The following is a 14,774-nucleotide window of genomic DNA, read 5'->3' on the forward strand; positions in this document are numbered from 1 at the left end:
GGATTTTTTCAGATGTTCTTCCAGGTCGGCCTTTGACACTGAGAGACTTCCGCTCTTCTCCTTTGTAAAGAGACTCTTCACAAATTTGAAGGGATCTTTGTAGAAGCCTGATCTTGTTTGCTCCTTCCTTTTGCACTTACACAGGAGGTTTTCAGCTCTCCTCAATGTTGCACTCCTGTACTGAAACTCTTTCTGCAAAAGGTTTATACTCTCCTTCTCCTCCTCTATGGCCTTCCTCCATGGCTTCTTCAACTTCCTCTTCTCCTTGACTAGGCGATCTATCTCTGTCTGCCTTCTGGACTTGGTGGGGATTGAACAAGTAGCTTGTTTGTCTTCAACCACTCCAAATCGTTCCATCCCGTAGGCATAGATAAGCTTGCCCATCCTTTCCACTTTTCATGGCTGTCCTTCTGATCACTTCCAGTATGTTGCAGAGATCAGTGTTGTCCTCCTTCCACATCGTCTTGTTGCAGATTTTTGGCCACTTGACTAATGGTCTTCACCCCTGAATCCTGTTGTTGGTCATGATGGGTTGGGTTCAGGTTGCCCTCTTGTGCCATGTTGTGCCTCGTCTTGGGCAGGGGTGTTGATGTCCTCCAGACTGTGGTGTGTGTCCTGCTGCTGAACTTCTGTTGACTTACTTGGCCTGCTTCTCAGAAAGTAGCTGTCGATGCGGCTTCGCTGTTGACCCTTCTTTAGGCACCCTTTTTTGCCATGGTGTATTTTCAGGCCTTGGGTGAAACAAACCTTTGTCCAACCACAAATGCAGTTCTGGAGATTACACCCTGCTGTAGCTATCGGAGCCTCAGGTATGCTGATCATCAATCTTTGGGTTATCCGGCAATGAGCCATCTTATTTATTTTAAGCTGAAGACGCCCACAGCGGCTGAAATATGATTGGATAAATGCTACAAGTGCTCGTATACTGTGCTTTTCCTCTGTCGTGCACGTTGCAGTCATGAACTGTTCATGTTCATCTTGTTCATTATATCATAAAATCTAAGCTTCGCAATATGCCACACTGCACCGTTAATCAGTAAAGTAGATTGTTTTAACTGATTGTAAAATGTTTTATTTTTTATTTTTGAATGAGATCTTTAGATACCCGATGTATGTAGGAATAGTGATTTATTATACAAAAATTACATTTCCTTTCCCTGCATAACCTGTTGATTTCCTTTTTGAACGTCAACGTCAACATTCTTGCTGTTTAATTACACCGAAAAATTCATTATGGCAAACAAAAATCACAGATTGAAGGGTTTAATACAGTTTTAATCTATTAAATTAAATCTCAAATTAAATTTAAACTGTGATCAACAAACCCCAGATTAGCTCTAAACTCTGTTTAATTTAATCCTTGTTTGTGCAACTCACCCTGAATGATCTGAATGTGTTTTATTCTCCTGCAGGATCAAAACCTAAACTCAGATCAGATACTGAAGGATCTGTACTGACAGATAACACAGTGACTCTGAAGTGTCACATTGATCTCTCTACTGGATGGAAGTTTTACTGGTACAAAAACACACAAAACACTGAGAAGATGACAACAGAAACAAACTCTTACACAATCAACAGTGTTAAAGTTTCAGATGGAGGTCAGTACTGGTGTAGAGCTGGAAGAGGAGAACCAGACTATTACACAGACTACAGTGATGGACTGTGGATAAATGTTAAAGGTGAGAGACAACATGACATTTAAGATCTGAGTCAGTGTGGATCCCATATTTAATTTGATAGACTGGGCCATGGATTGTACTTTAATGAGTGGATGACAATAACATCATTTTAATTTTTGGATTAACTGTTCCTTTATTTTTTACAACAACCCACATTTCTCATCCACTGTACATTTTGAATGTATTTTAACCATCAACATAAATGTACACAATAATATAACCAATGTTATAGTTTATTTTTTTGTAATCACAAGCTTTATTGTAGCTTTATTGTATCACACTTAACATTAAATTATTGTTGTAAGTCACTGATAGAGTGATATATATATAACAAATGATTTGCCACTTCTGTATTGTTTGATAATGGATTTCTTTGTTTACTACATTGTGTTTATACAGAGAGTCCTAAACCTGTAGTGTGTGTTGATCCTGACAAACAGCTGTTCAGAGGAGAAACTGTTACTCTGAGATGTGACATACAGGATACAGGAGACACTGAGTGGACATACAGCTGGACTGTAAAGAAGACAAATAACAGAAATATAATCACACAATGCAACACACAAGAGTGTAAAATCAACAACATTCAACAGACTGACAGTGGTAAATACACATGTAGAGGAAAGATACGTGAACAATACACTAAGATGAGTGATTCTGTTACACTGACTGTATCATCAGGTGAGTTTATATGTTTGTTCATCATTATTAGTGTGAAGAGATGAAGTGTAACATGTTATTCATGAGAGATTGATCACTTTCAGATAAACCACAGACAGTTTTAAGTGTTTCTCCACAGCAGTGGTTGACTGAAGGAGATTCAGTGACTCTGATGTGTGAGGTTAGAAGTTCATCTACAGGCTGGACATTCAGCTGGTTCACTGTACAGAGTCTTTACTCAGGTAATATCTCATTCATCTCATAACAAATACATCAACTGGTATTACTCAGAACATTTTAAGGGTTAAATAAAATTTTGTCTCTTCAGTGAATAAAGATTATTATCAGCTCATAAACAGCAGTGGAGGATCTAAAGGCATCTACACAGTGAGTTCAGTGACTGTGAAGCACACAGGAGTTTATATGTGCAGAGCAGAGAGAGGAGATCCAGTCTATCACACAGAGTACAGTAACACACAAACACTGTGGATCACTGGTGAGTTCCTCACACACAACTAAACAACAACAATCTCTTACACTCTATGTCTTTTATCATTCATTTATTCATGTATCTCTTATAAAGACCTCTCAGGTGTTTCTCCTTCAGTCTCTCTGATCATCAGACCCAACAGATCTCAACACTTCTCATCTGAATCTCTCTCTCTGAGCTGTGAGGATCACAGTAAATCTACCGGATGGACAGTGAGAAGATACACACACAAACTGAAACCTTGTTCATCATCAGACTGGAGATCTACAGGAACAACATCTACATGTACAATCAGATCTCTCTACACATCTGATACTGGAGTGTACTGGTGTCAGTCTGAATCTGGAGAGAAACTTCATCCTGTTAATATCTCAGTACACAGTGAGTCTGCATAACTGTAGGTTTTAGTTGTATATGCATGAAAGCTTTACAGTCAGTGCAGCATTAAATACAATTGAGTATTTTCAATAATCAGTGGAGTTTTATTAAAACCTCCAACATTATTAATTGTACTAAGATTTAAGATTTTCGGTACTGTAATAAAATGCTCTGGGTAAATACTGGGGTGTAGTTGGAAGCTGTCATGATGTTGCTATGGAACTTCTAAAGTTTTCAGAGTGTAGCACATAAATATGGTTGCTAGGACAGTTCAAGAATGCACAAATGCCCAAGTAATGCCCAATATATTCTTTACCAAATCTGGATCTTGTTTCATTTTTAAATCAATAAAATTTTATAATTTATAATCATCAGTAATTTCTTCTGTTGTGTAGATGTTGATGTGATTCTGGACAGTCCTGTTCATCCTGTAACTGAAGGAGATCCTCTGACTCTACGCTGTTTATATCGATATAAAAACCCCTCTAACCTGACAGCTGAATTTTATAAAGATGGATCAGTGGTGCAGAATCAGACTACAGGAGACATGATGATCATCCCTACAGTCTCAAAGTCACATGAGGGTTTCTACTACTGTAAACACCCAGAGAGAGGAGAGTCTCCAAAGAGCTGGATCTCAGTCAGAGGTGATATCTCTCCTCTATAAGCGAGATACTTTAACACAATTTTTGCAATGTCTCTTTTCTGACACTGTTTGCAATGCATTACATTGCACACATGCACTTTATGTGGTTAGACTCTGTTTTGTAGTTCATTGTCTGTTTGTAGCAAATGTTTCACTATGTACTGCACTGCAATATATATGGCTAAAAGAACAATAAAGTTGACCTGACTTGCATATAGTTATGAGTGGTTATATAAGAATATATCTCTGCTTTTTCAGTCGCAGGATCTTCATCTCTTGGTCTTATTGTTGGTCTGTGTCTTGGACTGAGCTTCATGTTTTTGATGTTTTTCTTGGTCCTGCTGTGGTGCTACAAAAACAAAAAACTATCTCGGTCTTCCTCAGCTGTCAGTCCACAGCAGAACATCAGTCAGACATCAGATCAGAAACAGACTGAAGATGGTTACACTCCACTGCAGTTTGGTCAGTTTACATTCAAACAGTATTTGCCAGTTATTTGCCTTTATAATGATTGAGATCCTAACACACACCTAATAACAGCATAGTAAAAAACACTCATACCTGTAGCAACACCCTGGCAAACTCCATCAATAGTTTTGCATTTTTTAATTCAATATAAACATGTGACAAATATATTTTATAAAAGCTTACTTTATAAGATATAAAATGCTCTGTTGAAACTTTATTCATTATTTTATTCCCTACAGGAGATACTCATCTTTATGACTGTATTAATAAAGCAGACAATAAAGATACATGCGCAGGTAACAAAGTGATGTTTTCATCTCATAAAAGCAAAAACTGTTTTTTAAGGGTCAAATTATTTTTCTTTAGCAGTGACTCAGGCTGGACCAGTGATGTATTCACAGGTCAAGTTCAAGAAAAAAAGAAACTTAAGAGCAAATGTAGAAACAACTAGAAGAGTAAAACTAAAGACTGAAAGGAGCAAACTCTTAATCATTTCTTTATTCTTTAATAACTTACATGCACAAAATGTTGTCAATCTGATTGGACTGGACTGAATTTAATTGAAGGTTACGACAGAGCAGTTTACATGCACCCTAAACATTGCATCTGATTAATATATTTGTTTACATCATATCGTACATTCTATATAATCTATATAATTTTGGTTCCAGAGAATTTGGCTACCATGAGTTGAGTCGAAGAAAGTTCAGAAGTGTTCAAATGAAAACACAATTTTAGCCTAATGTTATAAAAGTACACAAGAACCCTGTAGAATGTACAGCGCGTGACCCCATTACACCTTAATAATGTGTGTTGCCATTGCATGTTTCTGTGACAATAATCATATGATACGTAAATAAGAAGGATAATTTTTAAGACGTGAACTTGTGCATATGTGCAGAAGAATTGTGCTTAAGCTATTTTTGCATCTAATTGATCAAATACAACGATTCACAAGTTTTACATGCATATACTTTTCTCCTGATGATCGGATCACAGATTGGACGACACCACAACTTTCAATTCGATCGAAATTTGCATACGATCGACCTCAATCCAGTAGATTAACATAAAAAAAATACTCAGACCAGCCCTACACTCTTAAAAATAAAGGGGCCTAAAAAGGTGCTTCACAGCGATGCCATAGAAGAACATTGTTTTTGTTCTTCAAAGAACCATTTCTTTATACATTTTCATAATCTAACCTTTTTTGTCATTGTCATTTTTCACCTTAAAGAACATTTTCTGAAACAGAAAGGTGCTTCAGATGTTAAAGGTGCTTTAAAGGGATAATTTACCCCAAAATGAAAATTTGTCACCATTTACTCACTCTCATGTTATTACAAACCTGTATACATTTATTTGTTCTGATGACCACAAATGTAGATTTTTTTTTAGGAATGTTTGTAACCAAAATGATAATGAGGCCCATTCACTTCTATATTAGGAAAAAAGAATACTAAGAAGTGAATGGGGCTCACGAACGATTTGGTTCCAATAGTGGTGACCAACCCTGTTTCTGGAGATATTGGCTGTTTCTCAATTCCAAGAATGCAAACCTCGGAAGACCTCGGAAGAACGAACTCAGCAGATCACAAGAACACAGAACGCACTTGTGACAATTGAGATGTGTGCGATCTTCCTGTTTGTCACCTGACCTCCGCCATTGTTTTGCCGCAATGACTTCTGGGGCGTTACACGATTTCAGCGCACAAGTCTGCACTTGATGTATCCTCGATATCAAGAACACATCCGGGTATTTTCATGCATCCTTGCGTTCTTGAGAATTGGAATTGAACTCGACAGTTAATGATGACGTAGAGCGAGAACACGAGGTGGCAAGATCCCTGAAGAACGCATATTGAGAAACAGCCCTACTGTCCTGCAGAGTTCAGCTCCAACCCCAATCAAACACACCTGAACCTGGCAATCAAGCATTTCAGGGCTACCTAAAAATTAGAGTCAGTTGTGTTGAAGCTGGGTTGGAACTAAAATATGCAGGAGGGTAGATCTTCAACAAGGTTGGTCATCCCTGGGTTACAAACATTACTCAAAATATATTCCTTTGTGTTCATCAGAACAAAGAAATTTAAAGAACCATTTAAACAAAGAAAGATTCTTTCAAAGCATTAACTTTAATTTTAAGAGTGTATAATGGCACCAACCACCATGCTACGTTTAAAGCCCAGGATACACTGCATGATTTTTGGCTGTCCTAGATGAAAGATTACCTTGAAACATTTGTGGTGATTAATGTGATCGTGGCTCTTCATCTGTGGTCCTATGTTGTACAGTGAGAGAGGTTCAAAGACGGCCGTTGTCACGGTCTTGCGTCCAAAGATAGCCACGATAGTTTTCTAAATGTGTCAGAAATTCAGCATGGTCACACACAGTGTGTTTGCTGCTATGACATGCATACCGGTGGCCTATTTGTTTACCACTGGCGCATGGCGGTGATGTTGTGCTAATATATATTGCAGCCGTCAAAGCCTCCGATTCAACATGTCTACATGCTTGTCGTACCCAAGTTCAAAGATCCATGTCGCACAGTGTCATAAGGTCTTATCGGAGTGCAAAAATCATGCAGTGTATCCCGTGCTCAAAGTCACTTAAATTCTCTTTCTTCTCCATTCTGATACTCGGCTTGAACTTCAGCAGGTCGTCTTAACCATGTCTAGATGCTTAAATGAATTGAGTTGCTGACTGTCTTCTGATTGGTTGATTAGCAATTGAACAGGTGTATCTAATGAAGTGCCCGGTGGGTATATTTCTAATATTTCTTTTTAATTTCTATAAACAGGAATTTAAACTGGAAAGGAAGAGATCAAGGTGAGATCATCTACATAAATAATAAACAAAAATAAAACAGTATATTTTAGTATCTAAGAGTAAAAAGAAATATTGAAAGATTCAAATTCTTTGTGGTTGTACAGTTTAAAACGTAATAATTTTTTTCAGATGTTGCTTCTGGATCTGTTGGTGTGCCTTATGCTCAGATTAACTAATAACCAGAGGAGAAAAGACAGCAATACTTTAACTAATGTTCAATATAATCAATATAAACCTTCATATGCATCAGAGAAAGCTTGCTATTATTTAATTGTCTATTTGCATGATAGTTTTTTAGCATCTTTTTATTAAAATTTCATCTAAGTCTGGTGTGCAGCATATAGCATGTAAGATGACATGCATACATATATACATACATAATATTTTCAGTACATCCCCATAATTGCACAAACATCTGAATACTCTGTTTGTCTTTTAATGCTTTATTCAGCTTAATGTCATAATAGGGTACATCAGAGCTGCCATTTGTCCCAAAATTATTTTGTCCCATACTGTACGTCTGTTGTGCAGAATTAAAACATAATGTAAATAAAATCCTGTTTAATCTCACTATTTTCTTTTAACTGTTTATGAGATCAAAAACATAGGGCAACATTTAGGCCATGAATTCAGCACAATTTGGTTGTCGCATATATTTTTAGTACTTAATCCTTTTCTCTACACACACACACACACACTTCAGTAATTTACAGGAGTGACAACCGCATTCTACTACCAAATTAAATCCTGCAAAATGCAAGTGGTGACAACTGCATTTACACAAACTTAGTGTATACATAATTGAAGTATGTAAACGTGCACCTGTCTCTCTTCTGAAAAAATAAATCCCTAGAAGGGGAAATGTCTTCTTTTTGTGCAGAAAATCACAGCACAAGTTTTTACTTGCGCATGTTGCCAGAACTTACACATAAAACACAAACAAAAAATTCCATTATAAACCGGCATAAATTCAAATGCTTTATCTCAAAGACAAAACTAGTCGGATTTAAACTTGATCGCTTCATGAGCCAAAGCCTATGGTGAAGTGACACAACAAAAGCACAAAAAAGACATGGACATGGCAACACTGAGTGCTCTGTTAAGCAGCCTCACAAATGCGTAACACACAATGCCTTAAATGTGGATGTCACTCGCAAATCTTTGAAGTGTGTATGGGGCCTTAGTCAAAATGAAATACTACAGATTTCATTAAGGTGAACTTGTTTAGGTAAGTTGTCAATTTTCAGCAAGACTATAAAAAGTGATAATCAAATGTACTATTTAGTTGCATATTTTACAGTCTGGTTATTTAATAAAATATAAACTGTTATGTGAATGTATTATGTTAAAAATTTAATAAATTAAATTGTATTGCGCAAATGTTTGCTTTTGGATTTTTTTTGTCTTAAATTACAATTCTTGACAATATTCTCATCATACTCATGCTTTTGCTTATTCTTACGCTCACACCCCATCATGATGGTCTCTATGATAACACCACATTAGACGATATGAATATAAAAAGCAATATTTACTACAGGCACTCACTGATCACCACTACAGGTGTAATGATGTAACATCACTGAAGGAATCAGTAAATGATTCTGATCAAGGTCATTTGACGAAATGATTCAAACAAACGATGCGGAGTGAAATAAACAATACAAATAAATATAGGCCTATTTAAAAGTATTGACGGTTTCATCGGACGCACCTGATACGTCTGGATCCGAACCTTACTTCCGGTTTCGTTTTTTTAATGGTCTGACTAGTTACTAAACTGATCTCTTGAACAAATGCCTCGTCGAAAATAACAAATGTTTTGTTTTCCTAGGTAATCTATGTGTTGTTTTTTTGCTTGTTATATAAATAAACTATGTTTAAAGAACTTTGTTGTTATTTATTCTTAGCAGAGTTTACCGGAAGTTACGTGCGGACCGCGACAGCCGCTTGTTTATGTTGTTACTGCTGAAACGGTCTATAAATAGAGTTAACTGACCCAGCTGTTATATTAAACTAGAACATTTTTGTAACGCAACTTAAAAGGAAGATCTGACTATTTAAATGCGTATGCATTTTATTTTATTTACATTTTTATGACACATAATAACTACTACATTTAACGTTAAGAAAAAAAAACGTATCTCTCAATGCCAAATTGGCGTGTATTTGAGTAATGATGTCACAATAGCTCTTCCTCAAAACAACAAAGGAGGGACTGACTGAAAATATTGTTAAATACATAGTGTGTTGGATTTTATACAGCGATGCGCAGAGCGAATAGCCTATGACATTGAGGTATCGCGCGAACGACTCCACCGTGTGCTTTCAGATCGCTCTCGCGGTACTGTGATGTCATTAAGCGGTCTGCGCAGCACAGCGTGAAGTCGACCTTCAAATAAACACCACACTGTGGTAACACTGACGCATCTTTTCTTTATATCGCCACTTAAGAAAACAAAGGTTTACTCTTGTACCAGACCAGTCCATTTGAATACTGAAGGATTGTTTTCTATACTGAATTGGTGAAACTACGGCTTTACCATCACAGGTAAATACTGAGATATAACTCCGTTATTTCAGACAGTTTGTAATGTTTTTGCTAGTTGTGGTCAAGCAGATGTTTTTTCAACTATGTCTGCTAACTCTTTAAAGTAATTTTGTTACATCTGTACTCTTTGTCTGAGGTCGCTTGTTGTTTTTGTTTGTTATAAATGTATTAAATCGTTTATGGAAAATCAGTGTAAGCGGTTAAACAGCTGGAGATGACATCAGTGTGGTTTTGGTTTCACTTTCACGTCAGCTCCGTGTTATTAAATAGCAGCGTGTGAGAAACAGCAATTGACAACAACGTGAATTGTATTTGTAGCATAAAGTTACAAATATGACCATATTTACAGGAGAAAATATAAAAAAACAAGTTTAATAAGTTATACAAATAAAAGTATTATTTGGTTAAGTTGACAAACCAATGATGTTTAAATCAAATAGTTGCATGCTGTGTGATAAGGAGAAACAACAAGACATTTCTAAAGAAAACAAAATTCAGTGTTACAGTAAAATTGACAAAAACATGTTATGTTGTACCGTTATAGTATAAGATGTATTTATGTGTTTCTTCTGACTTTATGTTCCTAAAGGTTTTCCTGTAATTTTCATGGTTTTGAAAGTCTCGCGTGTTTAATGTTTAAGTGTCAGTGATCAGTAGATCAGTATGGAGTTGATTTCTCTTCCTCTAGTTCTCTGTGAGTATTATCTTCTCTCTATGGATTTAACTACACATCAATTACTGTCACATTGTCTACAGGATCAAGAGATTTACTGTTCCTCTGTTTCTCTTATGTTATCAGCTCTCAAGTTATCAGATCTTAATTTCTCATACTGTAAGCTAAATTGATTGTAGATACCATTTTACTAATGCTTAATATAAAAACCAACAGTGACAGTTTTCTGGATTAATCACCTTTGCAGTGGATAAAAAGGTGTAAAAGAAATCGCTAGACACTTGTGTAAACACAAAAACAAATTCCTTTTGATAAACACTGGGATTAAGTCGTGTCAGATAGATAAGAGACTCAAATCCCTTCAAATGTTTATCTTGATAGAATCCACATTTATTAAAATTATATATATATATATATATATATATATATATAATATTATATACTACATTGTATTACATCACTGTCAGAAGTTTGTTTTATTCCTTTATTTCTTTGTTTTATACCTGTAATGCCTGGTTTATAGACAAAGAAATAATGACTAAAACACATGTTTGAGCTTCTCAACTGAAAATATCTTGCACTGCCAGATCTTAAAAATGCCAGTGCCATTGATTTGTCTCAAGATATACACCAGTAGGCTAACGTCTTTTTCTAAGGCATGTGTAAAAGGATGCTTAAACATCTTATTTAACTAAGGCCTAATCCTGGCTTTGGCTAATCCTTGTCTGTGAAACAATGCCAATATGTTTTTCTCTTTGTTCTTCACAGTGCTGATTTTGAACACCCACTCTGAACAAACTAAAGGTAATAATAATAAGATAGCATTTCTTCTATGTGTTCATTGTTAATTGGATTGTGAGCAGTTGCTCTATACTGGTGGCAGATGTGAATGTGATTGGCTCAGCTGCAGTGCAGAGAGTTAATCGTATCACAGAAAGACTGAGTTATGACATTATGCTAAAAGATTATATTAGGAAAGATGTATTATGTTCTCTGAACAACCTGATAACAGGTTTATCTCTTCTGAACAACCTGATAACAGGTTTATCTCTGATATATAAATGCATGCACTAATGATGATTTAGCAGTTACAGTAACAAAATCTTGTTAAAAAAACAACTCAATGATTTTATATTGACAGATATAAAGCTAACTCTGACTGTGCAGCCACAGACGTCTGTGTTCATTGGAGACACAGTTACTCTGATCTGTGAGGTTCATCAGTCCAATGGATGGCAGTTTATCTTTATAAACGGTTCAAACGCTGAATCCACTGAAACTACAGGAGCTAAAATAATCAGATCTGTGCAAGTCTTTGATGGAGGAGAGTACAAGTGCAGAGCTGGAAGAGGAAACCCTCAGGGTTACACACAATACAGTGATCCAGTAACAGTGACAGTACAGAGTTAGTATTTATACTCATGTTATTATTTTACTGGATGACAATGGATTAGTGGAAATTACAGTTAAAGACCATGGATCTTTCACTTTAAATCCTGTGATTTGATACAGCACATACAGTATGTTTTGGGATCAAGTATTGCAATATTTAACACTATTTGTATTTACGGTATGGATTTTTGTCATTGTACAGAAAGACCAACACCTCAAGTGTCTGTTGACCCTGCTGATCATGTATTCAGAGGAGAAACTGTCAATCTCACATGTGTCATCAATGGAGGAGGAGTCAGCAGCTGGCAGTACAGCTGGTATAAAGATTCAATCATCCAGCAGAATAAACTTCAGTATTACACAATCAGATCTGTTAGTGAGTCTGACGCAGGTAAATACACCTGTAGAGGAAATGAAACCAGTGGATCACGATACTCACACATCAGTAATGCAGTTACACTGACAGTATCAGGTGAGTCTGTTTATTATCATTCACAATATACTATACAGTCATATTCAACTCATGTTGAATGACTCACTTCCTCTATAGCTCAGTGGTGGAGCATTGCGTTCAGTGTTCACTGAAGAGACTAAAGTGTGATATAGAGGATCAGTACAATAACTGTGGTATAAACGTGGTACTGCTGTTATGACCTCTAAGCGTTACACTTTAAACGGAGACTCTCTCACTATCAATAAAGTTACTGAATCTGATCAGGATAAGTTCAGCTGTAGTGCAGAGATGCATGGATGACCACAATCTCATGTTTGTGTTGTTATGGGTAACATTATGCCAAAGGTCATGCTGTATCAATGTTGTAGAAGGAATATAAATATATTGTTTTATATACATGACCATTCAGATCTGTACATTTAAGAAAACAGTCTGTGACTCAGATTGTAATAGCTTCATTTTCTTTCCTCAGCTTTACCCAGAGCTACAGTGAGAGTAACACCAGACAGATCTGTGTTCACTGGAGAGACAGTCACTCTGAAGTGTGAGATAGAGGATCAGTACAGATCATTAAACTGGAGATATAGGTGGTATAAAGGCAGAAATGCATCTCAGTCTCAGATTTACACTGTAAACAGAGACTCTTTCACTATCAATGGAGTTACCAGATCTGATCAGAATCATTTCAGCTGTAGAGCAGAGATACACGGACGACCACAAACTTCACTATCAAGCTCTGATGTTTATCTTACTGTGAATGGTAAGCTCATTATTAATGTCTGTAAATTAGATAAATAACGACAAGCATCTCATGTTTGTGTTAGTAATCAAAAAATTGTGCCAATGGTTGTTTTGTTTTAATGTTTTAGAAGGACCAGAAATAAAGTTTTTAAACCTTATTTTTATTGTTTCTTCAGCTTTACCCAGAGTTACAGTGAGAGTAACACCATACATTTCTGTGTTCACTGGGGAGACAGTCACTCTGAAGTGTGAGATAGAGGATCAGTACAGATCATTAAACTGGACATATCGGTGGTATAGAGACACAACTTGGACTTCAGTGTTTGAGGGAAACATCTACACCATCAGATCACCATCAGATCAGGATGAGTTCTGGTGTAGAGGAGAGAGAGATGGACGACCCTCATCCTCACAGTACAGTGATCATGTGACTCTATCTGTTAAAGGTCAGTAATGAATGTGATTGGCTTATTTTTTTAGGAAACCTTTGGGTCATTTATTTTCCCTTAATTTACTGCTAGATTTAGTCACTTTATTTGACAGGATTAGTGTGTTATGCAAATAATAATTTGTGTCCCTCCATCGCCATTTTATTTTAATGGTGATTTTTGATTTTAAAAAGTTAACTGTACCAAAGTTTAGCTTTAATAAAAAAAAAATCATGTTTTAATTTCCTTTGTAGTTTCTAAAATATCTTCTAATAAAAAACATAATGCAAAGTGGTAATTTTCTATTGAAATTTAAAAATACTTCTGTTTATATTGTCTTTCATAAATGTAAACCACAAATTGCATTATTTTGGGAAAATTATTATTTTAAAATTTCTTTGTGAACTTTGTGATAGGGCTGTCACAAAGTAGGAAGTTAGGAAGTTCTGAATACAAATGCTTCCAATACTGTACAGTAGTAATACACAGAGTTGTGTGGGAAACCTGTGATTAAAGAGCGCGTCCCTGAACCTTTTGCCAAGCCACCTTAAATACACAGATGAGAATAAGAATCATGAAGACAAAACAGGATTTGGTTGGTTCTCATGACCTGAAGGTGCACCAAATGGGATTGTTAACCATGTGATCTACATTTCCTTAGGAGGACACACCTCTATAAGGAGTGCAGATTATGCCTCAAATTTTAAACCTTGGTTAATTTTTTTACCCATCGCACCATGACTTTTAAAATGATACCACACATAAATACAAAATTGCAATCACAAAACAACATATAATATACATAAGATCATATGTTTTCAGCAGATACCCAATGATGTGAGCCTGAAAGCTAGGAGGAAGGTTTAGGGTGAAGGGTTGGTTTATGGTGCATTAACTAATGTTAACAGTTTCAACTTTGATTAAAAAAAAAATATTGGTAAATGCTAAAATTAATAAATAATTAATTAAAAGATTTAAATTGAAATACAAACAAAAATATATAAACTGTGATATACTGTATATATGAATTGCTTGTCACCTTTTTCTCCCCTGATCATCCCTGTTACATAATATATAAAAGAGAAGACGTTTCAAAACGTCAGAGGACAAAGAGATACCAATCAGACATTATAGTGTAAGCATTTAAACGTGTGGCAATGCAACTTCTTGACAATAGGGTTGGAGCATTAAAGAAAATGCATCCTGCTTAAAAGCTATGCAAGAAGTCTGTATCTCCTGCAGTTTGAGTTTCCATTAAATAGACATATGTTCCGTAAATGTTTTTATTACGCCACCGTAAGTAACTATTATGCACCTCAATAACACGAAACAAAGCTTGATACAGTAGGTTTATCTGCCTGTTATGAATCTTCTAAACTGCC

The 14,774-nt window shown here is 35.9% G+C and overlaps 2 protein-coding genes across 2 annotated transcripts; both read left to right on the forward strand.

Annotated features, from left to right (window-relative positions):
• Positions 1-763: 763 nt before the first annotated feature.
• LOC135733727 (Fc receptor-like protein 5) lies at positions 764-5,018 on the forward strand. Its single transcript, XM_065252519.1, has 10 exons — positions 764-809; positions 1,413-1,682; positions 2,082-2,363; positions 2,447-2,584; positions 2,671-2,838; positions 2,935-3,213; positions 3,606-3,857; positions 4,115-4,318; positions 4,564-4,620; positions 4,996-5,018. Exons 1-10 carry the CDS (start codon positions 764-766, stop codon positions 5,016-5,018), a joined length of 1,719 nt encoding a protein of 572 aa, XP_065108591.1.
• Positions 5,019-9,544: 4,526 nt separating this feature from the next.
• Positions 9,545-12,422, forward strand: LOC135733728 (B-cell receptor CD22-like). The gene is made up of 6 exons (XM_073813730.1): positions 9,545-9,704; positions 10,294-10,398; positions 11,146-11,181; positions 11,519-11,782; positions 11,972-12,241; positions 12,325-12,422. Exons 2-6 carry the CDS (start codon positions 10,368-10,370, stop codon positions 12,420-12,422), a joined length of 699 nt encoding a protein of 232 aa, XP_073669831.1. The 5' UTR covers positions 9,545-9,704; positions 10,294-10,367.
• The last annotated feature ends 2,352 nt before the right edge of the window (positions 12,423-14,774 follow it).

Source organism: Paramisgurnus dabryanus, chromosome 3, assembly GCF_030506205.2.
Source record: "Paramisgurnus dabryanus chromosome 3, PD_genome_1.1, whole genome shotgun sequence".
Taxonomy (NCBI): Eukaryota; Metazoa; Chordata; class Actinopteri; order Cypriniformes; family Cobitidae; genus Paramisgurnus; species Paramisgurnus dabryanus.

Coding starts and splice junctions, on each gene's coding strand:
- LOC135733727 (XM_065252519.1), top strand. CDS start 764: ATGCAGTTCTGGAGATTACACCCTGCTGTAGCTATCGGAGCCTCAG. Junction 2,364..2,446: donor TACACTGACTGTATCATCAG/GTGAGTTTATAT, acceptor GATCACTTTCAG/ATAAACCACAGACAGTTTTA. Junction 2,585..2,670: donor TGTACAGAGTCTTTACTCAG/GTAATATCTCAT, acceptor TTGTCTCTTCAG/TGAATAAAGATTATTATCAG.
- LOC135733728 (XM_073813730.1), top strand. CDS start 10,368: ATGGAGTTGATTTCTCTTCCTCTAGTTCTCT. Junction 11,182..11,518: donor CCACTCTGAACAAACTAAAG/GTAATAATAATA, acceptor TTATATTGACAG/ATATAAAGCTAACTCTGACT. Junction 12,242..12,324: donor AGTTACACTGACAGTATCAG/GTGAGTCTGTTT, acceptor TCTATAGCTCAG/TGGTGGAGCATTGCGTTCAG.